Source organism: Podarcis muralis, chromosome 16 (assembly GCF_964188315.1).
Source record: "Podarcis muralis chromosome 16, rPodMur119.hap1.1, whole genome shotgun sequence".
Taxonomy (NCBI): domain Eukaryota; kingdom Metazoa; phylum Chordata; class Lepidosauria; order Squamata; family Lacertidae; genus Podarcis; species Podarcis muralis.
Window position 1 is genome coordinate 31,959,187 of NC_135670.1, and position 27,802 is coordinate 31,986,988.

The 27,802-nt window shown below is 44.3% G+C and overlaps 1 protein-coding gene across 28 annotated transcripts in view; it reads right to left on the reverse strand.

Moving 5' to 3' along the window:
- FBRSL1 (fibrosin like 1) overlaps window positions 1-27,802 on the reverse strand; it is a 792,934-nt gene that overhangs the window by 417,917 nt on the left and 347,215 nt on the right. For 25 of the 28 annotated variants that reach the window (XM_077920111.1, XM_077920092.1, XM_077920096.1 and 22 more), the window contains 2 exons: window positions 17,789-17,890; window positions 2,083-2,118 (listed from right to left, as the gene is read on the reverse strand). In XM_077920111.1, the coding sequence (XP_077776237.1) occupies window positions 2,083-2,118; window positions 17,789-17,890 (138 nt within the window). Of the gene's footprint in view, window positions 1-2,082; window positions 2,119-11,068; window positions 11,114-17,788; window positions 17,891-27,802 lie in introns of those variants that run through there. The other 3 variants (XM_077920115.1, XM_077920114.1, XM_077920106.1) reach the window with 2 other exon arrangements.

Genomic DNA, 27,802 nt, shown 5'->3' on the forward strand with positions numbered 1-27,802 from the left:
TTGCAACCATAGTTACTACTGACAATTAGAGATGCTAAAAGGAATTAAGATTTCCTTCTCTCTTTCTCTTTCACACTGGCAAGGGAATTAATTTAAGGCTTCAGTGAGAGCAGTCAAAAGGAGACAGGACTTGTCTGATGCTATTTGGCAGTCAGCTTTGGTTCACTTCGCTCAGTGCTATTCGCTTCTCCTTCTCTTTTTAAGAAAGCTACTATGATCAAAATTAAGATTCAGAAGCACAAGTAAAAACCCAGACAATATTTGCTTTATCTGGCAATTATGATTTCAAACCATCTCATCCCTTCCCTCTGAATGAGCAACCACCCACAGCAATTTTACAAAATACAGGTGGAAGCGAATACAGTTCCAGCTGTATGGGTGGAATTACAGAATACCACCTTGTTCTTACACCACTATTTATTTACTTAGTAAGTATGTGTTCAGTAGCAATCTACCTGGATACAGAGTGCTCTTTTACTTTTTTTTTTAAAAAAAAGAAATAAAAGAATCAAGTTGATGGCCAAATATTTATGAATGTTGTTGTTGTTGCAAACATTTTTGAACTTGGTTTTATCACATGGCATTGCACATTTGGCAAGTCAAAATCTGAAAGTCAGAATGTTTATCTAAATGTATTTTTATTCTGCCCTTAATAAAAGATTGATTTTATGGCCCATTCTGCACATAACACTGGACCATACGAGAGTAGTAGCTTGCCCCAGGCCCATACACTTCCCCTCCTGCTCTACAGTGGCTGTGAGAAGAACAGAAGTATCTGTTTCCTGTTTGAAACTACCCAGTGTCTGTTGTTTCATACAAACTGAGGGGTGGACTCTGGTTAGTTTAAATCTGGAATAGGGACTCCTGCTCCCATCAACTTCAGCCAGAATGGCCAATGGTCAGGAATGATGGGAGCTGTTGTACAAAAATCTCTAGAAAGCCGCAGGTTCCCCACCCGCAATTTAGAGAAACTGTGGATTGTTGAAACAGCTCAGGATCAAAGAACACTAGATTGCAAGAGGGGTGAGTACACAACCCCAAGACTCGTTCACTTAACACCAAACTATGGTTTAGTAAATCAATCTGGCTAACCTGATCCAGAAAAACACACCCACCCCACTCACACATGAAAACAAAGTTCACCACAGCCAATCACAAACAAACAACCACACCCTAGGCCAACGCCAACCTCTCTCACTACCAAAGGAATACAAGCGAATAGTAAAGAGGACCCACACAATTGATGCTTACACAAACCCCACACAGACATTAGGTAGAATTGCCACCCGATCCCACCCCACTCACCATGCCCCCCTCCACATCTTTCCCCATTTTCTTCCTACTTTAACACTAATGTCTCAACAAATGAAACTGATCTGTAGAAAATGTAACTTGAAAAAAGAGACATTGCGCATACTTTTGTAAACCAAGAAATCTTTCATAAAAATATATTTTTAAAAAATCAAATATCAAATAGTATTATGTCTGAAATAAGCCAATAGTTTTGAAGAAAGCCTGTTTCAGAAATAACAAGTCCAGGTTGTAGGCTGTAAGTGCTGTTACTTTCAGGAAAGAAAACATCTTTGTACAAGCACTTTCAGGCAAAAACAAATTCAAGGGAACTCCATCACACCTGACTGATTCTTTCCTCTCCATTTTTGGAGTTGGAGAGAATTCATATGAGCTGGTGAAGCCAACATTACAGTCAAACGTATGTGCATATGTTCAACTGGACATAAAATGTAACGTGGCAAAATGGGACAATAAAAGGCTGGTTTGGCCTTACACTGAGAAAGTCAAAGGTATGCTGCAGGCAATCTGTGATCTTTGGATTTGTAGATACATGGTTTGCATGAATGGAAAAGCTGAACAATAAAACTGGAGAGGCTCAGAAAACAAACTGTTTTAATACTCTCTCATGCAGAGGGAGGCGGTTTAGCAATGTGGCTGCGCTTTTCTCAAAGCCTCTTTTGCATGCTCTGTATTCCCACAGCGTAGATGAACATGTAACAGGTAATGTAATCTTCCACAATCAAACAGCGATAGAAGTGAAATCGAATAATTAGCTATAAGGTGACTTACCGAATAACCTTTTCCTGAAAGTGATTGAGCAGAACTCTGTGGAAAGAAAAGGTACATCAGTGTAAGTAACAAAGGGAGTTATGCGTAATGTCACGAAAAATTGCAAGTTTCCCTCTCCATGCAATTGCAAAGTGCCATTTCCTAGGTAACTCTTATCAAGATCCAGGAATGCTGCTGCCAATCACCCCACACTTGTAAAAAGATGCAGATTTACATGCAGGTCTCATTTGAAGACAGACTCCAAGACTGCCAAGGAAGCAGGCCCAATAGCCCTTGAACATGCATAGCTTCATAAAGCAGACAGCTACATAGTAAGGTCATTGGTTTATCTAGCCAAGTGATCATCTTCTACAGTTCACAGCAATGAAGCCTCAGCTACAGGCCTTTCCTAGGCAATAGGAGATGTAAGTTCATGGCTCCGTGGTAGAGCATATGCTTTACATTCAGATGGTCCCAGGTTCAATATCCAGGTAGATAACTGAGATAGACCCCTATCTGAATCCATGGAGAGCTGTTGCCAATGAGTGCAGGTGAGGTAGTAGGGTATCTATGGCCCCTTAAAATTTCATTTAACTCCCATCAGCCCCAGTAAACATGGCCAATGGCCAGGTTGTGTGGAGTTGTAGTCTAGCAAAATCTGGAAGGCCACAGTTCCCTACCCCTGGTACAGAAAACAGTGATGGACTGACTCAATAGGAGCCTGCTTCCTTTAAAATCTATCACTGTGGGGAGCTGGTTAGCATATAATGGGTTGCCTTATACTGAATTAATTCTAGCCAGGTACCGTGCATTCTCGCTCTCCCAAGATCATTCCCATTTGTGAAACCAGATACTGGATTGGGGGCATTCTATAGACTACAGATCTAATTTGGGACTTCCTACTCGCTTCTATAGTTCAGGCCCAATCCCTATAGTAACCCTTTCCATGTTTCCAGTTACTACAATCCTTGTACAACTTGTGCTAAAGGTGCTTCTACCCATCTGGCACCAACCCCATTTATGAGTTGTATCCAATTAAGGCCTACTCACTAGCCCTATTAAAATTCACAGACCTAAGTTAGTTAGGACTGCCTTGTGGGACATCTTCAGGAGAAGAAAAGGCTTAGGAGTAAACTCTACACAAATCTCAAGTGGAGTCCCTAAGACAGTTGGATGGCTTCTTGTATGTCTCTTTCCGGCAGCCAAGATGGTGTCAAATGCATTGTTCTACTTTCCTTTGGACTACATCAGCGAGGCTGAGAGGGGGGGGGGGGGTCTTGTCATATGGCCAGCCCAGGTCCTCCATGCACATTGCCCAGGCTTGTGCCCCAGAGAGGTCATTCTGGAGCTAGTAACACAGCTAAAACAATGTGGGAAGCAGCAGTTACAAGTTACTGGTCTCTGTAGTCACAGTGGACACTGTAATTCTCCAGCAGTTTGACTTTGCCCCAGGAGGCACAATCCTTTTGAGACAGACAGATGCCAACAACAAAAAACTCTGAGTAGGACAAACACTGGACACAATCATTTATTTTTCTTGGCATTTATGCAATACCAACAATATTTTATTCTACTGTTAACTTATTACAGTCAAATCTCGGTTGTCGAACATAATCTGTTCTGAAAGACCGTTCAACTTCCGAAATGTTTGACAACTGAGCCACGGCTTCCAATTGGTTGCAAGAGCTTCTTGCACTCAAGTGGAAGCTGCGTCGGAAGTTTGGGTTCCAAAAAACATTCGAAAACCGGAGCATTTACTCCCAGGTTTTCGGCATTCGGGAGCCGAAAGGTTTGAAAATGGAGCCGTTCAAGAACCGAGGTTTGACCGTATTATATTTTCTTTTATTTGCAAATTGCTTTAGGGCTCTTAAGTAGATAGTAACATGCCTGAATAGCTCAGTTGGGTGTGGTGCTGATGATGCCAAGGATGCAGGTCCAATCCCTGTATAGGACAGCTGCAATTCAGGGGGTTGGACTAGATGATCATCAGGGTGCCTTCCAACTCTACAATTCTATGAAATTTCATATTAACCTAACACCATCTTTTTAAGAAGAAAAGGGGAGGGGGGTTGTGGTAAGAATTCACCTCTACACCACCTTGTTTGTTACCCAGGTGAGGAACAACCACCTTTTGAATAAACCACAGAACCAAGGAAACTATTTTCAAGTCCAGCATCCAGATTTAGGGACCCAGCTAAAGAACTGGACTAACACTGGCACAATTGTGGGGCTATTGAAGCTCATACTGAGAGTACTCTGCTCCTACACCAGGAGGAAAAAGAAAATCCCTGGAGATTACTATTGTCTGGGCTGGTCCACTTTAAGGTGTAATTAGAATAATTGCATAGTTGAATACTGCCACATTGGGGAAAGAGGGAAATCTTTAACATATAAACTAGCATGCCAAAGAGAAAGTGAGGCTAGAAACCTCCCATTTTACGTAGAATATTTGAGGTCACACCCCCCCCCTTGCAGTCCCAAGTGCTACAGCCTAGGTAAGAGTTCAACACCTGGTTTGGTTTGTCTTCCAAGCTGACAGTTTTGAATATTCAGAATTTGTAACCCTTTTAAAGATTTATTCCTTGCAATATTTCCGCTTTACTTCAGCCACTTCAGTTTAAAACTATCAATGGTTAACAGGACAGAGAGCGAGTAAAAGGAAATAGCATGTCAGCCTGGTTTATTGCTGGTTGGACCTGTTTAAAAGATATTAAAGCAAACACTCAAGGCTAACGCATATCCAATACAGGTTCCATTATGCAGCTATTTACAAGTCTAGTCAAAACACAAGATTCCCATCACCTCCCTTCCAAACCTACTTTACAACATGGCAGTGTTCCAAAATGTTTTTATTGATTTTGTCATATTCACTCATGTTGTCGAAATGGACATGGTTTTTCTGTCATGCAGCGAAGAAGAATGACCAGATGGAGTCAACTAGTCGATGGGGTTAAGAAAAGGAGATGAAGTTGCCAGCAAGCTGAACCAAGTTCTTAAATCTTCTTTAGACTGCCACTCAAAACTGAAATGTACACTGAATATGTATGAGACACCCCTAGAACATAAGAAGAGCCTGCTGCCAGCGACCCATCAAAGCCCAGCAGTGGTCAATCAGATGCCTCTGGGAAGCCTGAAAGAAGGACCTCAGAACAAAAGCACTCTCCCCACTGCGGCTTCCAGGAAGTGGTATTCAGAGTTAATACTCATAAAGACATACCGTATTAATAAGCACAGCTTTATTCTACATGGACTATCTTTTAAAGAGATACAAGTTGGTGCCTATCACTATCTTTTGTGGGAGAGGACAAAGGAATACTGTGATATATTGATACAATGCGATGTTTAGCTGGTAATATGTTGCGATATTGAAAAACAGTTATTGCCCATTCCTAATCCACACCCTACATTTAAAGCACATTGTTGTTGTTGTTGTTTAGTCGTGTCCGACTCTTAGCTTCCCCCAAAGAATCTGGGAACTGTAGTTTGTTAACTGTACTGGCAATTATGGCTCTGATTTTCAGGCTATAGTGTGGAGATGGGACAGAACGGGACTTCCCATTGGCCACTGTAAGAACCAGATGCTGAACTAGATGGGTCATTGGCTATTGTGGTTCTTAAATCAGTTGAAATTACTTCTGAGCAAATACACATAAGACTGAAATTACAAGGTTTAAGTAAAAGAGGGGAGCGGAGGAGGACAAAATCCAGCTGTTTCATTCCTAATTCCCTGCTGGGATTTTAAACACAGCCTGCAGAGCCCTTTAAAAGGTAGAATTGGCACAATACTTTGCAACACATGCAACTTTTCTTTGGAGTTTTCAGAGGTAAAAGTTCCCTATGAAGACGAATATATTTTCCCTGTTTAAGATTAACATTTCCTGGAACTCAACACTGGATGCTTTCCTTTAGAAAAGGATTTGTTATTGCCTGTGTAAAGCTAGTAAAACTGGTGAACTCTTGTGGATCCAGCTCTTTAAAACCTTTTCCAGCAGTTGGACTGACTGAGAGCAAACATTCCTTCCAGAAAAGCCCATACATGCTTCTTCTTGCACATCAAGTGCCGCAGACGAGTTTTGAAACAAACGTGTGCTTGCTTTACATAAAGTTCTTTTTTTAAAAAAAAAGAAAAAGAAAAAGTGCAGTCCACACTGAAGCCAATCCAAAAGGAAAAAGCATGTGCTGGGTAGAAACGATCTGGAAAATTATTTCCATTAGTACTACCAAGGGACGCTTGAGGAATTCAATCTGTGTGTATTCCAGAACAAACTGACCTGATCCACAATTCCTGAACTAAAGTTCCCCAAATATTCCAACACAGTGCATAGGTCATTTTTTAAAAAAATGCATAATTTGCAACAAAGTATTCATTTAAACATTGGATTGCATCCAACTTACTTCGAAATAAACTTGACGCCTAGAAATTTGAATTTGTTTAAGGACAATTATGAGAAATGCTGGTCAGAAGTTAAGAAAGATTTGGAAACTTGGTCGAGACTGAAGCTTTCCTTGCTGGGCCGAATTGCTGCTGTCAAGATGAATGTTTTGCCAAAAATGTTGTTTTTATTTCAAACCTTGCAGGTCGTGGACAGAGTGGAATGTTTTGGAAAGTGGCAGAGGGATATCTCAAAGTTTGTCTGGCAGGGCAAAAAGCCCCGAATAAAGTTCAAAATACTAACTGATGCAAAAGAAAGAGGGGGGTTTGCCCTGCCAGACTTAAGGTTATACTATGAGGCGGCAGCCTTCTGCTGGTTGAAAGATTGGATTCTATTAGAGAATACAGATGTCCTAGACCTGGAAGGTTTTAACAACTCGTTAGGATGGCATGCTTATCTGTGGTACGGCAAGGCAAAAACACATGGAATGTTCAAAAACCATATTGTCAGGAAAGCAATTTTTATGGTCTGGCAGAAATACAAAGACTTACTTGAAAGTAAGACTCCGAGGTGGTTATCACCAGTGGAGGCTAAGGCGTGGAAAAAACCCAATATGGAGACCGGCTGGCCGAAATATTGGGAACTAATAGAAAAAGTAGGTGACAATTGGAGGTTGCGGAGCTTTGAAAATTTAAAAGATAAGGTGCGAGATTGGTTTCATTATGCCCAAATTAACGAGGTGGTTAAGTTGGACAAAAAAACAGGATTCCAGGTGGAAAAATCGAAACTTGAGACAGAATTGTTAGAACCAAAGACCAAGGTTTTATCGAGAATGTATAACTTGCTGCTTAAGTGGAACACCCAGGATGAGACAGTTAAATCAGCCATGATAAAGTGGGCTCAGGACATTGGTTACAATATCATGTTTGAAGACTGGGAAAGGTTATGGACCACCGGTATGAAATTTACGGCATGTAATGCCTTGAAAGAAAACATTATGAAAATGGTATACAGGTGGTACATGACCCCAGTCAAGCTTGCTAAGATATACCATTTGTCTGATAATAAATGTTGGAAGTGCAAAGAGGCTGAAGGAACATTCTTTCACCTTTGGTGGACTTGCCCAAGAGTGAAGGCCTTCTGGGAAATGATCTACAACGAGTTAAAAAAGGTGTTTAAGTACACCTTCCCTAAAAAACCGGAGGCCTTCCTCTTGGGTATTGTCGGCCAAAAGGTTTTAAAGAAGGATAGAACGTTTTTTATGTATGCTACCACTGCAGCAAGAATTTTGATCGCCAAACACTGGAAGACTCAAGATTTACCCACGCTGGAAGAGTGGCAAATGCAACTGATTGACTATATGGAATTGGCCGAAATGACTGCCAGAATCCGAGACCTGGGAGAAGAAGCAATGGAGGAGGACTGGAAAAAATTTAAGAATTACTTGCAAAAATTTTATAAGTTATATGAACTATAAAATGATGCATAATTTGAAATGCTAGCCCCAGCAATGAGAATGCAACATTTACGGAATTGGATAACATTATTGAAAGAATCAATGTTTAAATGTTAAAAATGATAATATATTCTGTTTTTAGAGTAAATGGACAACAAGGGATTTAAACTTAAACTGCAATTGAAAGTATAAAAGAAACACACGAAACAAGGTTATAATTTGCTGATAAATTTATTGTTAAGAATGCATTGTGCGGGAGATGCGGGGAAGCTCGATAGAAATAAGTTGTTGAAAGGTTATGATTCTTTGTATTTGCTTTTTGTTTTTTTTTTTCTTTTGTTTTTTTCTGCCTATGTCTGAAAAAATGCAATAAAAATTATTTAAAAAAGAAAAAAAAGAAATAATCGATTTCAATGAGCTACTCTGAGTTAGTTAGCTCAACCTATGTATTTTAAAGCATTTTTAAAAATAAATGATCTGAAGATCAATGTTGCATACAAGACAGAACGGACCTCTGGTGACCACATGAGAAAGTGACACAGGCCCCAACAGTATGATACATTTAAAGCACTATCATATCACTTTAAACAGTCATGGCTTCCCTCAAAGCATCCCTATTCCCCAGACAGAGCTACAATTCCCAGAGTTCCCTGGCAAGAAGAACTGGTGTTAAACCATTCTGGGAATTGTAGCTCTGTGAGGGGAATGGGGGGGGGCAGTTCTCCTAACAACTCTCAGCACTCTTAACAAATTAAAGTTCCCATAATTCTTTGGGGGAAGCCATTACTGTTTAAAGTGGCATAATAGTATTTTTAATGTATATGGTGCAGATGGGGCCACAGACTAGGGGAGGGGAACCTGATTCATTCTTTAGATTTACCCATGCAATTCATGCATTACCAAAACAATATGGGAATCATTTTCTCATGATCAGGCCCCACACCACTCTCATAGCAACTCTAGAGAGGAACCAAACAACCCGGGTGAATAATATTCTGTCTAATGCCTATTTTCCTCTCCCTGGTCTTGAAAGGAACCATGTCACTCATTCATCCCAGTGCCTATAAAACCTAAAACCTAGGAGTGACTTGCAATCTGCCAGGATTCAGAGAATCAGCAGTTAAGGTGCAAAATGTTCCTTCAGCCTCTTTAACCAAAAGGGTTCCTGGCCTCCCTCCTGTAGAGAAGGTACCAATTACCATTAAGTGTAATGTGCTGGCGCCTTCATAACTGCAGACACCTCACCATAAAGGAACCAACAGTTCTTTTCATGTAGACGAGCCATTAGATGCCTTTTGGTAATTTTACCAACCCGGGCTGAATTTGACCCACTGAGGACTTAAGAGTTAAAAGGCTTCATTATCCTATTACCAAGGCTCTTGAGACATCCCTTCAGTCTGTAATTTTGGTCTTTTTTTAAAAAACAACAACCCACAAGATCTCCCCTCAATTTCTTAAAGGGGGGGGGAATCTACAACCAACAACTTTCTCTGCTTGCAATTTGGAGGGGGCGGGGGGGGGGGGAGAGAAAAGAACTTGCTAGTAAAGGCAGAGCTGAACTGCGGGGGTTTCAAAGCTGATGTTTTACAAGCAGCTATGGCAAGTTATTTCATTTATAATAAGATGCAATGTAGGTATTTTTGCACTGTGTGTCTGGGAGAAAGCAAAAAAGCAAAACAAAAGGGAATGTGATTTAGTGTGCAAAGGCAAGCTCCACTAAATTCAAGTCTGTGCTTAGGTAACAAGAAATATACCCAAATAAAATGTTGACACAGCTTTCAATCAAGTACCTTGCGTAGGAAGCAGAGAGTTGCATCCAACAAAGTTGCCCCAGTCTTGACAACTGGCTGTTTATATCTGAAGCACCCTCCTAAAATTCTTGCAATATGGCCAATTTGCACTAATCCCGGAGGAGTGCCCTACATGACAAACCACATCCCACCCGCTAGGTATATGCCTAGGAACATAAATAAATGAAGTGGCCCTTATTTTACTTTTATATTTTCTTGTTAACTATGTATCCTACCTTTCCACCAAATGTTGGACAAAGCACCTAAGAAGGGTGGTCAATGCAGTGCCTTCCAGATGCTGTAGACCAGTGTTTCCCAACCGGTGTTCCGCGGCACAGGAGTGTGCCGTGAGACATCGGCGGGTGTGCCGCGAGATGCCTGGAGGGAGGCGGGCGAGTCGGCGGCGAGAGGCGGGGCGGCGGCGGCGAGGAGAGGCCGCGCCTCCTGCTGCTGCCTGGCGCTCCTCCTCGCAGCCGGCAGCGCTGCCTGGGCGCCTCCGCGCGACTCTGCCTCGCTGGGTTTGGTCTCCCAGCAGAGACGGGTCACACGCGCCCCTCCCTCCCTCCCTCAGCCTGCGCGGAGGGAGAGCCAGAGAGAGGCATCGCTCCTGCGCGCCGGGAGAGGGAGCAGCCGGAGCGATGCCCCTTGAAATCTTCGCCCTGCCTTCTTCTGGAGCGACGGAGAGCCTCTTAAAACTCGTCCGTCCGCTTCTCTCCCTGCCAAGAGGCGTCCAGCAAGCCGGCTTTGCCAGCGGAGCCAGCCTTGGAACAGACCCATCCGTCAAGCGGGGATTGTGCGTCCTCCTGGACAGAGTGTAAGCAACCGGGTTTAATTTGGGTTACGCGGAACTCCAGCGCTCAGGGCGGGAGTTTAGGAAATCCAATCGGGTGGCGCCGCTCTTCCTTGGGACCCCATGGGGAAACACTGGGGACCTACTTCTAAGCAAACGGGTCTACACGTCTCTCTGCCCCCCCCCTTTAACCTTTAGCTTCAAAGCCAGAGCAAACCGAGGCTAAATCCGTATTTACATAGGATAGCTTTCGTGCGTCCCTCCCGGCGTGACGCTGCGCGCTGACGTCACGGGGCGGGGCTTTAATGGTGGTGTGCCGCGAGATTTTTTTTCAGTAAACAGGTGTGCCGTTGCCCAAAAAAGTTTGGGAAACACTGCTGTAGACTACAACTCCCATCATCTGTGACCACTGGCCACTGAGCAGATGGGAGCTGTAGTCTACAACAGCTGAACGGCACCATGCTGGCTATCCCTGCCAGAAATAATATAGTTGAGGGGACATCATACATTTTAAGCTTCTTCCTCTTTACTCTTCTCTTCCCTCATCCAACTTTAAGCTACAAGCTCCATGGAGAAGAGGCTTTTTTCATAGTCTTACCTTTGCAAAATTCCATTTAGGAAAATTCATTCCATGTTTTTTCCCCTCCAGGGGTGGCAGGTAGCTTATGCATTTTAAAGATCTTGTTGCACTGATATGTGACAGAGTTCAAACTTCCTGTCAGCCTACCCAGCCCAAGTCATGTCTCTGCTCTGGGAATTTAGCTTTCTAAGCAATGGAGATACACAGCAAGTCTTCCCTCCAGACCATGCCCGCTTTAAATTGAGGATCTGCGGCTAGGAGGATGAGATCCCCTACACAGAAGGGCTTTTATTTTCCCCACGGCCATGCAGACACAGTCGCTCTCCCATGTTTCCAGAGGAATATCGGCTGACATGTCAAGCGTCAGGAATGCATCAAAAACTTAGCTGCGCTCAGAGTTCAGGGCCTGACCTTGGAAACCACAAGAGATGGGGCAGCCCCTGTTAGTGTCTTCACACTTAGGAAACTCTGAAATGTCATTTCTCTACTTCGGTTCATGTGCATGAACAAACAAAAGAAGCCACGCAATGTTGCTATCCCTGGCAAAACATACAACCCTTTCTCCTCGGCCACTCTAAAGTGAAAGGGAATTTAAAGCGCTTGGAAGTATATGACTCCTGGTTTTTAAAAATGAAAAAGAAAAGAAAAGAAAAGAAGGACAAAAAACCAGAAGGAGGTGGAGGGGATGGTCAGGGAGAAGAAAATTACTAATGCGTTGTGAGTGATCCCTGGAGGGAGAAGCTCAGGTAGGGTGAGGCCTAGTCTTCTGAGGCTCAGACCCAGCCCAGGCCACACCTATGCCATACACCTAAAGCACTATTGTGCCACTTTAACAGTCATGACTTCCCCTAAATAATTCTGGGAGTTGTAGTATGATAAGGGGTGCCTATTCCCCTCACATAGGGTTGCCATATTTGAAAAATTGAGCTTTTAGGAAACCACCATAATTGTTGACCTTTTTTTAACACCCTCACAGAGCTGCAGTTCTCATAGTTATTTAACAATCAGTCCCTCTTCCTCAGGAACTCTGGGAATTGTTGCTCTGTAAAGTGAGATATGGGGTGGGGGTCCAGAGCCCCTCACACTATCGCTCTCTCTTTTTCACAGACAAACAGCCAGCCAGCCATTCACACTTTCCCAATTATTTCGCCTTCTATCTTCTCCACCTCCTAAACCCCCTGTAACCTAAGAGGTCCTATATCAAGGCATCATTGTTAAATAAGAATTTAAACCTGAGCCATAAAAGTGGAGGATGATTTCTTATAATTTCTGGTTTCCACTCCTTCGCCGCCAGGTAGATTTCTCCTTACCCCCAATAACATTTTTAAAAGTCACTTCATCCAACCTGATGGAAGAGAGCTAGAATGAGTGAAAGAAAAAGAGCCTAAAATGGAGTCTGTGAATTCTGACATTTTTTTAATTTTTAAAACGTTAAATAAACACCCGGCACTCTTATCTATGTCTCCATCCATCCATCCAAAGTGGCCAACACCTCTTGCAACATATTTCCTAATCAGCTGGTATTTATGGTTGATATTTTATATTTCCAATTTCCCCCTCAGGGCTCATGAGAACGCTGCACACCTGCCAACCTTTTCGACTGGGTCCATAATTGCCAATTTGCTCTTTGCCTTAGTATATCACTCAATTTAGCCCTTGCTGTGCCCTGCATACATCCTCATTCATCTAGATGCCCCCCATGACAATTAGAGTGTTAGCTTCAGCTAACTAGGGCAACTATTCTACTAGGGCTGGGAGACAATTATTAGTCTATTTTCCCATCTTGGGGGCAACAAAATTGAGAATCCATGACAATTACATCCAGCAATTCCACACTCAGCGGCTGCCTTCTCCTCCTTTCCCTCCCCTTCCCCATCTTCCATACATTTCAAATTAACGCAGCTCTACCACCACATTCAAATGTTCTGTGTTTGTGGGGAATGAGGGTCCTATTTAAATGATAATGAGGAACGATCCATTCAATTTAGTGACGGAGAAAATCCATTAAAAAACGCAGGCAGTTCTTAAGCTGATGGGTCAAGAAAAAGATAAACCCTTTTTTAAAAGCCATTATGTACGGCTCTGTGTGGATTTTTTACACTGTTCAGGACATCAGGAAAGATTAGGACAATTATGGAACAAGGAGCAGGGAGGGAGGGGTGGGAGGCAAAACAGAACACCCTCTTTCCCTCCCGGGACCACCCCAAACCGCCCTCTATTTAATTTCAATCAAAATAAAGCACAGGAATATTCTGTCTTTTAATTCTCTCTTAATACCATGTGCCTAACTGTGAGGGAGAGGATTTTTTGTTGTTGTTTTACGTTTTCGTAAAAGTAGCTGGTGGTTCTACCAATAGTTACATTGGATAATATTTTAACCATGTGTCATAGGGACTAAAAAGGGATTTTTGCATAGGGCTGGCAAGTTGCTGACAAGAACACAAGGGCAAAAGAAGAAAGAGCAGTGCTAAATCAGACCAAAGGCTCATCCTGTTCTACCTCTCCTGTTGGAGGCAGCAATGCTTCTGGAGGCTTCACCCGGGGCAAAAAACCTGGCTAGTGCCCCTCTCCCCGTAGTTACGGCTCTGGCTTCTGAATACCAGTTGCTGGAAACAGAGTGCTGTTGAACTCAGAACTTGCTTGCAAGCTTCCTTAAGAATCTGGTTGGTCACTGTGAGAACAGGATGTTGGACTAGGCGGGTCTTTGGCTTGATCCACCAGGCTCTTCTTATGCTCTGATGGACAATGGTCAGAGGTGGTGGAAGCTACAGCCCAATTTGATTTAATTAATTTTATAATGAATGTTTTTAGAATGTCAGACTATTTTGATTGTTGTTAGCCGCCCTGAGCCCAGCTTCGGCTGGGGAGGGCGGGATATAAATAAAATTTATTATTATTATTATTAACAGTTCCCCATCTTTGGTCGGCTCAGTTACCCAAGACTTTAACTGAGGAGCAAGGCACCTTTTCCAGTCTGGGGGGCCACATTCCTTTCTGCGCAAACAAAAGAAAGGACTTATTCATACAGTGCACGGGGAACTCACTACCACAAGATAGAGTGATGGCCACCAAACTGGATGGATCCAAAAAATGATTAGACAGATTCATGGGGAGAAAACTGTCTATGGTCCCTAACCACAGATCCTTGGGATCACAAGTGGGGAAAGTGCTGTTACACTCGGGTCCTACTTTACACCTTGCAGAAGCAGCTAGTTGACCACTGTGAGAAAAGGACTCAGGACTAGATGGGCCTCTCGCCTGATCCAGCAGGGCTTTTCCTAAGAGATGGTGCTAAAATAAATTAATGAGGACCCAATTATTGAAAAGGAGGAAAGAGATCGGAAATGGACGTTTTAGGGCAAGTTCTACCTATTCTAGGCCAACTTGCTTTGAACATCTGGTTTTTCTTGATACTGTACTTTTTAATGTGTGTTTTATATTGTTTTACGTGAGCCACGTCGATGTTTTGGTGATTAAGTGGTATGTAAATCCTGTAACATAAAACAAGATAAATCAATAGGCGTTTGTGGCCTGAATCAAGAAAAAAGCCAACATTTAAAAAAAAAAATCCTTGAAGGGTGAGCACACTAAAGGTGACTAGGCTACTTAAAAATGTAAAATTGGTATTCCCAGGAGTGTGTGTGTGTGTGTGTGTTTGTTAGAGAGAAAGAGACGCACAGAGAGAAGCAGACAGCGAAAATCTGCCTTTTCTATGGATGTTGTGCAGTACAGTGCCAACATGTTAGCAGGGAAATTTTGTGTATAACGCGAGCATGTCCTGCAGCATGTGTGCACAGCCACCAGGGAATTTTGAGGGGGTTCAGCCCCCTCCTTGAAAATTTTTGGGGGCCCTCAGTCCCCCAGCCCTCCAGCAGATGGCACACCTGCTCACAAGCATATGTATATGAGTAGACAGAGGGACAGCCAAACTGCTGTGTTGCCATGATTCACCACTTCTGCTGCCACTGGAATGCCCCCTCTCGCTGAAATTGTTGAGAGGGGCATGTTCCAGTGGCGGCAGAAGCAGGGGGGCAGGGGGTCCCTGCCTCCTGCGCTTCCGCCACCTGAGGCGGCTGCTTCACCCTACCTCATAGAATCATAGAATTGTGGGGTTGGAAGGGACCCCAAGGGTCACCCAGTCCAAACCCCTGCAATGGAGTAATCTCAGCACACGGTCCAATTTGGAACCATACTGGACCCTGCTTAGCTTTGCAAATCTGCTAGCTCTGTGTGTGTGTGTGTGTGTGTGTGTGTGTGTGTGTACACACACATGTATGTGCATACAGAACAACTTGTGGAGAGGGGGAGTGCATTTAGGTAGCTTTAACATAGGATTAAGCACACCCTCCCATCAGATGTCAAAGAAATAAACAACTATCTGATGTTTAGAAGACATCTGAAGTAAGCCCTGTTTAGGGAAGTTTTTAATAACTGATGTTTTAATGTATTTTTAATCTTTTGTTGGAAGCTGCCCAGAATAATAATTATTATTATTATTCACGTCTGCACATCCAAGATCAGAGGCAGCATGCTGGAACATTAAGGGGAATCCAGTCTATTATTATTATTATTATTATTATTATTATTATTATTATTATTAACGTCTGCACATCCAAGATCAGAGGCAGCATGCTGGAACATTAAGGGGAATCCAGTCTGTGTTCCAGTTCACCAGAGTCTGGAGCCCTACCAAACCCAGGACCTCTAGAGACCAGGCCCTGAGGTAGTTGAAGATACAGCTTTCTGGTGGGCTTTTTCACTCCAAATGCATGCAATAGTTTATTCATTTATTTATTGCATTTCTATCCCACCTTTCTCCTCTAAGGAGCTCAGGGTGGAATGCATGGTTCTCCCCCTCCTCATTTAATCCCCAAACAACCCTGTGAGGTAGGTTAGGCTGAGAGACCATGACTGGCCCAAGGTCACCCCATGAGCTTTGTGGCCAAGTGGGGATTTAAACCCCTGGTCTCCCAGGTCCTAGTCTGACACTCCAGCCACTACACCACCCTGGCTCTTTGTGCAGTTCGTTCCTTGTGGTATGGTCTCCACACTTCCTCTAAAATTTGTATCTCGCACATGCCAGAGTACCAGCCGCCGAGGAATAGAAGTAGAATAGGGCTATTGTCTGTGGGCCTCCTAGAGTAAACAGGGTGTTGGAATAAATACACCTTTTGGTGTGGGTGAGAGAGACAGAGGAGGAGGGAGGGAGAGAAGCCATTCAGTCGCTGCTACATGCATAGTGTGGGTGAAGAGGAAACAATTGTTGTTTTAAGGGTGGGGGACACACAACTGCATCAACAACTACCCAAACCCAAACCAATGCTGGATAAACAAAATCATTTACCCCAAAGATGCCAAATCCACCTCCCCCTTCCCCCTGCTCACTTTCCTTTCCGATTCACACGTTTTATTTTCCCTGGAATCAGATCAGAGGTGCAGGGATGGGATTTCCCCACCCCACCCCTCTTATTTCTTCCCACACGACACAGGATGTTTATAGCACCCCATTCCTGCTCAAAACATGTAGAGTGAATTCCACACGCACACCCTACAACACCAACACCATCACATTTTGCTGTCAGAGCTGTCAAGCTGAATCCCGCTTTAATCTGCCAAAAGCACTTTTCTGCTGACATTTTTAATAAATACTTTCAGCTTTTAAACACATTTGTGGGAGCCATTTTGCCCCCTCCTCTCTCCCTTCCTCTTCTCCTCCTTCAGGAGAATGAGCTCTGAAAGCCTTAATAGCAAATACATTATGCTTATCAAAGGCTTCCTCCCCCTTCCTTTTTTGCATCCTGAAGCAGAGGTAGTGTTTTCAATTTTAAAGCTAAATTAACTGTCCAATTGAATTTGGCTGGTGTGAGCTGCTTTTTCCTGTGACAGGTTTTAGTTATGAAGCATATTTCACATTAATAGAACGGAACATGAAAACCCCACTCTCTCTGGGATGTAACCGTGGCTCACCATTGAAATGTTAAATTTAATATTTCAGACATGACTCGTGCCAGTGTTTGATTATTGTTCGTCATTTAAATCTCTCCTAACGGGGGAAGGTCCTAATTAGCAAAAAATCATGTTTTAATGAAGGCAAAATGCTAATTGCTAACACAAAAAAGCCTTCACATAAAATTATCCCAGCACTTCCATTGATTTCTTGGTGATTTAAAAAAAAGTAAAAATAAAATAAAGAGCCCATTTGTGTGTTTATACACTTAGACGTCGTTTTGCATTGAGTTTATCATAACATTTCATTCAAAAGCAGCGTTTCCAATCACCCCCTAACCCTGCCCCACTAATCACAATCTACCCCTGCCCCCAATTCAGAGCAGGAGGAATCATCAAAAGAGGTGAGCTCACCCATGCAGCCCAGAATAATTGGAACAACAGTTGGTTGTTTTTTCAAGTACAAAAAACCACACAAACAATTTCAGGTACACCCCAGCCCCCCCAACTCCCCCCCCCTCAAAGTAATCATCTTGAGCCATCTTTTGCTCCCAGGAAGCACAATTCCGTTTTGTTTTCCCTGCCTCTGATCTTTCACTTATCATACTATTTGCGCTATGATTATAGTGTTTGCAAGGGAGCTCAGCCACTTATGCCATAACACTCAATCATGACATGGGGGGCGGGGGGAGAGAAAGTTATTACACAGTGACCTCTGGATGCCAACGTTTGTTCAGCGAGATTTATGAAATTGCCACAACACAGCGCTGCCCGTTTCTCAGTGGTACTCACATCGCTGAGGCAGTCCCTGGAGCTGCTGAGCTGGGAGCTGGTGGCCTCCCGGATGCTGTCGTCCTCGCTGTTCCTGCCACTTCGCTTCATGGGGACTTTCATCTGCAGTGATCAAAAAACATCATCCCATTGAAACAGGTATTTTAGTAAATCCCTCTCAGTTCATTCACCACCAGTCAGCGCTGAAGCTCATCTGGGGCGCAAGGCACAGCCCCACCGTGTTCTTAAAGCAGTGGCAGGGTAACTTTTTCTCTCTCAATGGCTTACATGCTCTTTGGCAGGGGTCAGCAAACTTTTTCAGCAGGGAGCCAGTCCACTGTCCCTCAGACCTTGTGGGGGGCCGGACTATATTTTGGAAAAAAATAAATGAACGAATTCCTATGCCCCACAAATAACCCAGAGATGCATTTTAAATAAAAGCACACATTCTACTCATGTAAAAACACCAGGCAGCCCCACAAATAACCCAGAGATGCATTTTAAATAAAAGGACACATTCTACTCATGTAAAAACACACTGATTCCCGGACCATCTGTGGGCTGGATTTAGAAGGTGATTGGGCCGGATCCAGCCCCCGGGCCTTAGTTTGCCTACCCATGCTCTTTGGGGTAATTTCTTGGGGGCTGAAAGCCAGCAGCGGGTGTGGCTGGAGCCAATGGTGGGATGAGCTGGAACCAATGGTAGGAGGAACTAAAACTAAAAAAGGGGGGGTAGGACCAGTGCCAGAAGCATAAAGGTAAAGGTTCCCCTGCCCGTACGGGCCAGTCTTGACAGACTCTAGGGTTGTGCGCTCATCTCACTCTAGAGGCCGGGAGCCAGTGCTGTCCGCAGACACTTCCGGGTCACGTGGCCAGCGTGACGAAGCTGCTCCGGCGAACCGGCACCAGAGCAGCACACGGAAACGCCGTTTACCTTCCCGCTATTAAGCAGTACCTATTTATCTACTTGCACTTAAGTGTGCTTTCGAACTGCTAGGTGGGCAGGAGCTGGGACCGAATGACGGGAGCTCACCCCGCCGCGGGGATTCAAACCGCCGACCATGCGATCGGCAAGTCCTAGGCGCTGAGGTTTTACCCACAGCGCCACCCGCACATAAAGAGCACATTTTCCCTCTTCCTGGCTGCCCCACAGTTCTCTCCTCCTTACTACCTGCACCCAGTTAGGCCTAGGGCTGCATGAAATTAGGCCACGGGACACATATTGCCCTCGAGGCCACAGATTTTCTAATCCTTGTTCTCAACCATCGTAGAAGAAAAAAGGGGGCAGTCTGAAAGGGACCCATGGCCAAATGTCTCTCTGGGCAAACATATTATATTCTGTATATTTTTAATGACTTGCATGTGTTTTTGTAGGATTGTGTCAGTTTGGTATTGTAATTTACTTACATTCATTTTTAATATGCTGTAAGGCCCTTTGGAGGGTAAAAGAAAGAAGTGTCTCCCAACATACACAATGAGAACAAATAAATTGGGATCAGAAAAATATAACGATACTGGTAAAATAATGTAGGTTTGTAACACAAATGTATTCATAAATAAAACTTAACTGTAAAAGACTAAACAGATTTTTTTCAGTTGTCATTGCTGTATGAATGTGTAAACACACATGTTTTTTGACATTCATACATTAATGAAAACTGAACAAGATTTTTTGGTCAGAATATGTTTGGTCTTTTGCATTTATATTTGTGTTTGGGGTTCTTAACAGAATCACAGAACTGTAGAGTTGGAAGGGATGGCAAGGGTCATCTATTGAAACCCCCTGCAGTGCACGAATCACAGCTTCATTGGAGGTTTCAAAACAGAGGTAGGATGGCCATCTTTCAGAGATACTTTAGCTGAACCAGTTTCCAAAGCATAGTCCACTGCAACAATCTAATCTGGAGGTTATGCGAGGATGGAGTCCAGTGGCTAAGTCATCTTAATCCAAAAAGCATCAACAGCTGGCAAACTAGCGAGAGCTGGAAACAGGCAGTCTTGGACACAGATGCTGTCCAAGCCTTCAGTAGCAGTACGGGATCCAGGAGTAACCCCAGTCTAGGCACCTGCTGCTTCCAAGGAGACACAGTCCTCTATCTAGAGCAAGCTGTCTCCTCAATTACTGGACCCGATAACTCAAATCCTATAACACCTCCATCTTGTCTAGATTCAGTTTGAATTTTTTGGCCGAATCCAGCCTATCACCACCTCCAGGCACCCATCTAGCACCTGAACCACCTCTCCTAATTCAGATGTTACAGAGAGAGTTGCATACTATTTGCATGTTGGTGACACCTCACTCCAAATCTCCTGAAGATATCTCATGACAGCTTCATATTGGTGTTAAATGGCATGTGACACAAGATGGATTCCTGTGGAGTGCTACAAGGTAGTTCCCATGGCTCCAAGTAATATCCCCTATTGCTATTCTGGAGAAGCAACCATTAGAAGCTGAACCACCATAAAACAGTTGTGTATCCTTCGTCCCCACCTCACAGACTCCCTCCAGGAGCATGCCATGGGCAGCAGTATCAAAATCTACAGAGGGGTGAGGGAGAATGAGCAGGGGATCACTCCTCCAGCTTTCACCTGATGAAAGTGATCAACCAGGGTGACCAAGACACTTTTGGTGCCATAACCAGGCCTGAAGCCAGATTGAAACAGGTCTAGATAACCCATTTCCCACTGGGAGATAGTTGTTTAGGACTTCTGCGCCCAGGACCCTAAATGAGGGACACATCTCTACCTCCTTCCAGGAAGAGAACACCGTAGCCAACACACACCTGGAATGACCCACTCAGTCAAGTTCCTTTGCCTAAATCTAGTAAGTCAAGATGGGCAGAACCCCTCTAAGAAATGTATTCACATCCTCACACCGTAACAATGGAAACTGATACAGTACAGCCAGACCCAATGATGCTCTGGATACCTTCTCCAAACTCACTCTGTGGCATCTAATTCTGCCCAGATCTGCGTGGGCAGAATTACTACAGTATGTCTTCAAGGATGGAATAGCATTGCTGTACTGGCTAGATAAAGAAAGCTCACTCGCCATACAGAATAATATTGCTGGATGGCTACTAGAGGATGCAATGGTAGCAGAAAAGTAAGCTTTCCACACCACCATCAATAGGTGCAAGAATGTGCTGGGTCAAACTCAGACTGGAATTCGCACCAACTGTGCTCCTGCCATCGACCTTCCTTCTTTATCATGCACAGGTCTCTGGAGTACCATGGAGGTTTGCGTACAGCACAGCATCAGTGACGATACTCATACTGATGGCCTTACACATCTCCTGGCTCCACAGTGGGATAAGGACCTCAACAGAAGCACTAGCAAACACTGGATTTCTGAGGGGATATGTGCTGAGACCTTTTGTGGGAGTCATAGGGGGCACTGGTGGGAACACTTGTGCTCGCAGGCATCATGTTGATGACCATGGCATTACAGAGCTTTGCAACTGCATGTAAGTTTGTGGAGGAGACTCATTTAACAAAGCCAACTGCTCTCTGCTGCTTTATCAGGTCTCCTAGCCCACGGATTGTGATGCTAGCCTAACCACCCTAACATCTCCTTTGAGATTAGACAATACTTAAAACAGCAGTACCTCATTTTTCATATATTCAAACCCTGTTTATCACACAGGATGCTGCGGCCTTATACCAAATCAGACTATTTGTCTGGCAGTGGATTTCAAGCAGCCAGTCTCTTGCATGCCCTGCTAACTAAGATCCTTGTAATGGGAGAGGCCAGAGAATGAACCCAGGACCTTTGCAGGCAAACAGCATCCTCTACCACAGAGCTAAGCACTTTCTCCAATTTTCTAGTCCCTGGTGTATCGCTGTCCCTAATTTAACCCTGTCTTTGCCTTTTGGAGACGCCTTCTTAGTGTGAGTTGCTAGAGTTGCTATCCTCCAGAACTCAGCTCCACCCCCACCAGTATTTAAATATTTGAGAATGGGGTGGGTGGGTGTGGATGCATTTTTGGCTCTAATGCGCCTGCATGTGCGTGAACATTAAGATAGCATGTCATACACAGCCTGACACTTTGCACACTGGGGAGGCTCGTAGTCAACTGCTGATAACAGGTTGTAGGGCAATTATGCTATTCCTGGCCTATTTTTAACTGAGACACATGCAGATGCAGACACACTGCCAACTTTTAATTCAGTAGAAGGACAGGCTGTTGCAGAATAAGTGAGTGCAGGGTACTGAAAGAGAAGCTCAATCTTCATTTATGTGGAAGGGCTCACATAGTAATCCCTGGAAGAACAACAGCAACACTACAAAAGTGACAGCTATTTTCAGCACTGAAATGCTGGGGTGGGAGTTAGAATATTAGAAGGAAGATGCCTTATACCAAATTAGATCATTAGTCCCACCGGGCTCAGTTCTGTCTACACTAACTGGCAGCAGCTCTCTAAGGTCTCAGGCAGGGAGTCTTTCCCAGACCTACCTGGAGAAACTGGGGGTCAAACCTGGGTTTTTCTGTATGCAAAGCTGGGACCCCATCACTGAACTATGCCTGAAATACAGTGGCTTGCCTACTAAGTTCATCACCATGGTGTGAATTGAAATAGGAAAACTGGGGCAGAGCATATGCTTTGTCTGCAGAAGGTCCCAGGTTCCATCTCAGGCAACCCTGTCTCAAATCCTAGAGAACTGCTGTCAGGCAGTATAAGTAATGCTGTGTTAGATGGCATATAAGAAAGAAAGCTTCAAGACACAGATTCAAAATGTATGCATGCAGGTCATGTGTGCAGCTTGCGACCTCAGCCCTGCCCATCCCATGCGCAGAGCCTACACACTTTGAAGGTATGAATGGGGTTCCAGAGCACAAACTGCAAGCTCCACGCATGCACACGCCCACACACCAGCTCCTCTGCAAAGACGGAACTTTGAATTACTTCAAAGCTATCGGTAAACATGGCTGAGTGCAAAGTTGCTTGCAACTGAGAAGCCTCCATATCACATTTCCTTCTCAACAGCATCATATGGACTTGTCCTCTGTCTTGGTTTATGGCAGCTTCCTATGTATATATATCCACAGAAGAGAGGAAGAAAGTTATGCATGTAAAACTGGCATGGGACAGAAATAGGCTCATCCATCTATACCTAATTAATCTCTCTCTCTCCCTCTCTCCTTCCCTCCACATACATATCTATATACATCTTTACACACGCATGCATGCCCATGCACACACACACACACACACACACACACACACACACACTAACTAACTAACTAACTAACTAACTAACTAACTAACTGTTTTGCATGCATTCAATCATAAGTCATACAAAAGGTGCATTTAAATCATATACGCACTTTCCTCCAAAAAAAGCATTTTCTATTTCCCATGTCCCTCCTTACATATTTCTGGATATTTTTTCTACGCATCCTCCCTAAAATATTCATTTATACAGTGGTACCTCGGGTTACATACGCTTCAGGTTACAGACGCTTCAGGTTACAGACTCCGCTAACCCAGAAATAGTACCTCGGGTTAAGAACTTTGCTTCAGGATGAGAACAGAAATTGTGCTCTGGCGGTGTGGCAGCAGCAGGAGGCCCCATTAGCTAAAGTGGTGCTTCAGGTTAAGAACAGTTTCAGGTTAAGAACGGACCTCCGGAAGGAATTAAGTACTTAACCCAAGGTACCACTGTATATGTATTCTCCTTGTGAAGCATGCATTAAAAAACAAGCAAACCTATCGTCACAAAAAAAGGTGCTCCATCCAATCGATAACTGCATTATGATTTACCTCTATGTATGTTTGGGAATGGGAAATTATAGGTCAGTTGACTTTAAAAATGTGGACCTGATGGAATTCTCCTCCATCTTCATTAACTCATCAGCTGTTTTTATGGTTTTATTTCAATCAGATGACATGAGAAGGTGCTTTGGGGCAGGGCAGTCATCTCTTTGCTGTCTCTCCTCTTTCCAAAGTTTGCATACGAAAAACAACTGTGCATTTCCAATTCACACACAGAAGTAAATGGAGAGAATCTGACCTAACAAGGTCTTGCGTGGGCAAGCAAATTAGAAGCATCACTGCTGCCATTAACCTTTCAGAGTAAATATCAATTATGAAAACTTGCTTCGGTACCTATGTCCCCTGTTTGCTGCCGTGAATTAAGAGGGTCATCAGCCTTTTCGACAGATCTTGTTCATTTACACCTGCTGCCTGCCAGCAGGGGAGCCCACACCCCCGCCGCCAGTGCACTGAGCCAACCTGCTTTAATTCATTGGTAATTATCTTAATGAGACACACGCAGGACTGAACTAGGAGGACAACTTGTTCTGCTAAATGGGATGTGCTGGTTTCGGGGGGTACCCCTTGGCACAGCTGGGTGTTGTAAATGAAGTCTGTTTCTTCAAAGCTGATCCTGGCTCGCTTGAAATTTGACAGATCTCCATGTCATTTGGAGAAGGTCCCAGGTCCAATCTCCAACATATCCAAGTAGGGCTGCGAGAGAACCCTGCCTGAAACCCTGGAGAGCTGCTGCCTGTCCGTGCAGAAAATACCTAGCTGGGTGGACCACTTGTCTGACTCAGCAGAAGGCAGCTTCTTATTAGGGAAAGGGCTGTAGCTCCATGCAGTGGCAGAGCTTCATGCTCCAACACCGGGGGGCGGAGAGCAGGCGGGGGCGTGGCTGGCATACATCCTGGGGGGGGGGGCATGGCACGCGTCCTGGGGCCGTGGCACGCCACCCGCAGGGGCGTGTGTCCTGGGGGCATGGTGCACCACCTGCAGGGGCGTGGCGCCCAGCGTGGGGGGGCAGCAGTGATGGCACCCCACTGGGATCACGCTGCTGGGGGTGATGCGCTCCCCCCGCCCCCCCTCCTCCACCAGTTGCTCCATGGCAGAACCTGTTTTGCATGCAGATTCTCCCAGGTTCAGCTCCCTCCTCATGTTTTTACATAGCACTTCTTTACATCCACTGCCACAATATTTAGTGATGGCCACCAACTTGGAAAGCTTCAATATAGTATTAAGCAAATTCATGGAGAATGAAGCCATCAGTGTCTACTAACCCTGATGTTTGTGTTCTGCCTCCACCATCGGAGGCAGTATGCACCTGAGTGCCAGTTGCTGGAAATCACAAGGACTGCTGTTGTGCGCAAGTCCTTCTTTTGGACCTCCCATAGGCACTGGGTTGACCACAGTGAGAATAGGATACTAGAGTGTGATGGATCCAGGAGGGCAGTTATGTTCTTAACACCTACATAGTGTCTTTCAAGATTTGAACCAAATGGGCATAGGTTCTGGTCCTAGGCCCCTCAACTGCTATTCCATTTCGGTTCCACCTGGTTTTCAAGAATAAATATAGAGCCTATAATATAAATATGTGGAAGAGAAACCCATTGTACTACCTGAAACATTTTCACAAAGATGGACAACCCCTTTATTAATGAGATGCAAATTCAATTGGGAAATGTTCAAAAACAATTAAGGTCCTTTTAAACAAAGTCCTAGGATAGAAATGGGGAAAAAAATAGTGAAGAAAATTTAATGCCAAAAGGACTAATACAATATTTGTATAAAACCATTTTAGAGGTTCAATTTTGTCCACAGCAAAATTTGAGACGGTGGTGGGAAGTGAATCGGGATTTAGAAACTGAAGAAGATGCATGCAACAAACAGTGGACAAAAGCGCCTTACAAAGCCAATAGAAAACAATCAGAGAAATAAAGCTTTAATGCAACCTTTGTGAACCTAGTGCCCTCCAAATGTTTTAGACTACAACTACTGATGTAGGTTGGGACGCGGGTGGCGCTGTGGGTAAAAGCCTCAGCGCCTAGGGCTTGCCGATCAAAAGGTCGGCGGTTCGAATCCCCGCGGCGGGGTGCGCTCCCGTTGTTCGGTCCCAGCACCTGCCAACCTAGCAGTTCGAAAGCACCCCCGGGTGCAAGTAGATCAATAGGGACCGCTTACTAGCGGGAAGGTAAACGGCGTTTCCGTGTGCGGCTCTGGCTCGCCAGAGCAGCGATGTCACACTGGCCACGTGACCCGGAAGTGTCTTCGGACAACGCTGGCCCCCGGCCTCTTGAGTGAGATGGGCGCACAACCCTAGAATCTGTCAAGACTGGCCCGTACGGGCAGGGGTACCTTTACCTTTTTACTGATGTAGGTTGCAGTCTAAGATATTTGGAGGGCACCATGTTTAGCAAATAATCCTTTTTGACATGGATGGGAACCCATGTCCCCAGATGTTGCTGGAGCACAACTCCCATCACGGCTGATCATTGGAGGCTGATGGAAACTGGAGTCCAACAACTGCAGGGCCAAAGATTGCCCAGGAATTCACGTGCAGGTGAATATAAGCAGATGTAGCTAGACTGAATTTTTCCTGGTTAATAAAATGAATATCATCCGCTATTATCTCTGATTCAGGAAATCCTATGTGAACCAGAGGGGGAAACCAGCAAAGCTTGAACCGTTCCAACCTGCTCACAGGCTCCAGGTGCTTGTGAGTAATCCCAAGCCACCGTGCCAGCCAAGAATCATGAGCCACATGCCACTGGATATCATGTCCCGTGATTAAACATCATAACTCATTCCAGCCATAACTTCTGCTCGTTATATTCTAGCTTTCCTTTCCCTTTCCTGCCATGGCTCTTTGTTCTTCCCTGAACAGTAATTTTTTTTTATTTTTTTTTATTTATTTGGAGTGGATTGGGAAGGACAGGAAAGGACAGGAAATGGGAAAGTGTTTTCACCCCGAAAACCCAGTCCCCCTTCCTTAGCACTACGTATGAGTATCTCTGCATCCACCACCACCTGTGACTTCCATTTCATCCAAACAGCTCGACTCTCCGGTTAAAGCAAGAGTCTCCTCCCAGGTCCCAGGTCATCAGAAAGATTATTTTTATTTAGGGTTGCATCTATTTTCAAATTGCAAGCACTCCCCCTCCCCCACCCCCTTTGCTCATTATTAATAAATACACTTCAATTTATCAAAAGCTCCCTTTCGAGTGCTACGGGGAGCCCTGGGGCAAAAGGAGACAAATTCTTTTCTTAAGTTGTTCTGAAAGGTGCTGGGCTCAGCGACCCTCACCCCCATTAACCTACCAAAGCTAGTTCACTCCTACTGGGAGCTCTGCAGCTTGCACAGCGGCAAACTCAAACTGATCTTGTGCCATCTCAATATATTTGTTCATTATCTTGCGCACACACAGAAGCATTTGGAAATGTACTTGGGGCACAGGCCAAATTGAATCATCTGCCTTCATTTTCTACACGATCTGAAGCTACAGCTGCTACAACAGGCTGTGGGATTTCTTCCCCCACCCCAATTTCTCCCTCCCTGACCCCCCTCCATCTCTCTCTTAAAGCCACATCCATCTGTTTTTGCTTGGTTTTTAAAGAACTTTATAAAGTTTGATTCTTAGCATACAATTTTATTTTTTTTAAAAGTATCACAATTAAAACTTCAGGAAGATTCCTTTTTGTTTTGCAGCAGAAAGGAGAGAGAAAAGAAGCAGGTGAGGGAAACTGTGTGCCTGCCCCCATGAGATAATCCATATGCAGAATCTTTGTACTGTTTACAAAGTTTACAAAGGAGACGAGTACAAAATGTGTACCGGATGCTTCCAGGCGATGCATTTTTCTCCCAACTATTGTTGTAGGGGCAAACGTTGTTGGATTATTATCATCATACTAATTATCATTTAATTTATTACCTGCTCTTCACCCTAACATCCCAGGTTGGGTTGCAGCATTAAAACTCAACATTACACAACACAACACAGTATTTAAAAGTAAAAAAAATAAAAAATAAAAATAGTTACAGAAATAAGCTGGGTCCGAAAAAAATACACCTCAAGCCAGAAACCAAGGCAAAGAAGGTGCATGTTCACCTAGAAGCTGCATAATGAAGGTGGCTAGAGGTACCTCTGTAGGGAGTGAGTTCCACAACTTAGGAGCTGCTGCAGAGAAGGCCCTCTCCTGGGGCCCCATCTCCACAAGCTTGTGAAGGTAGAAGAGACTACCAAGAGGAACTCTGCCAATCTGGCTCTGTAGGGAAGG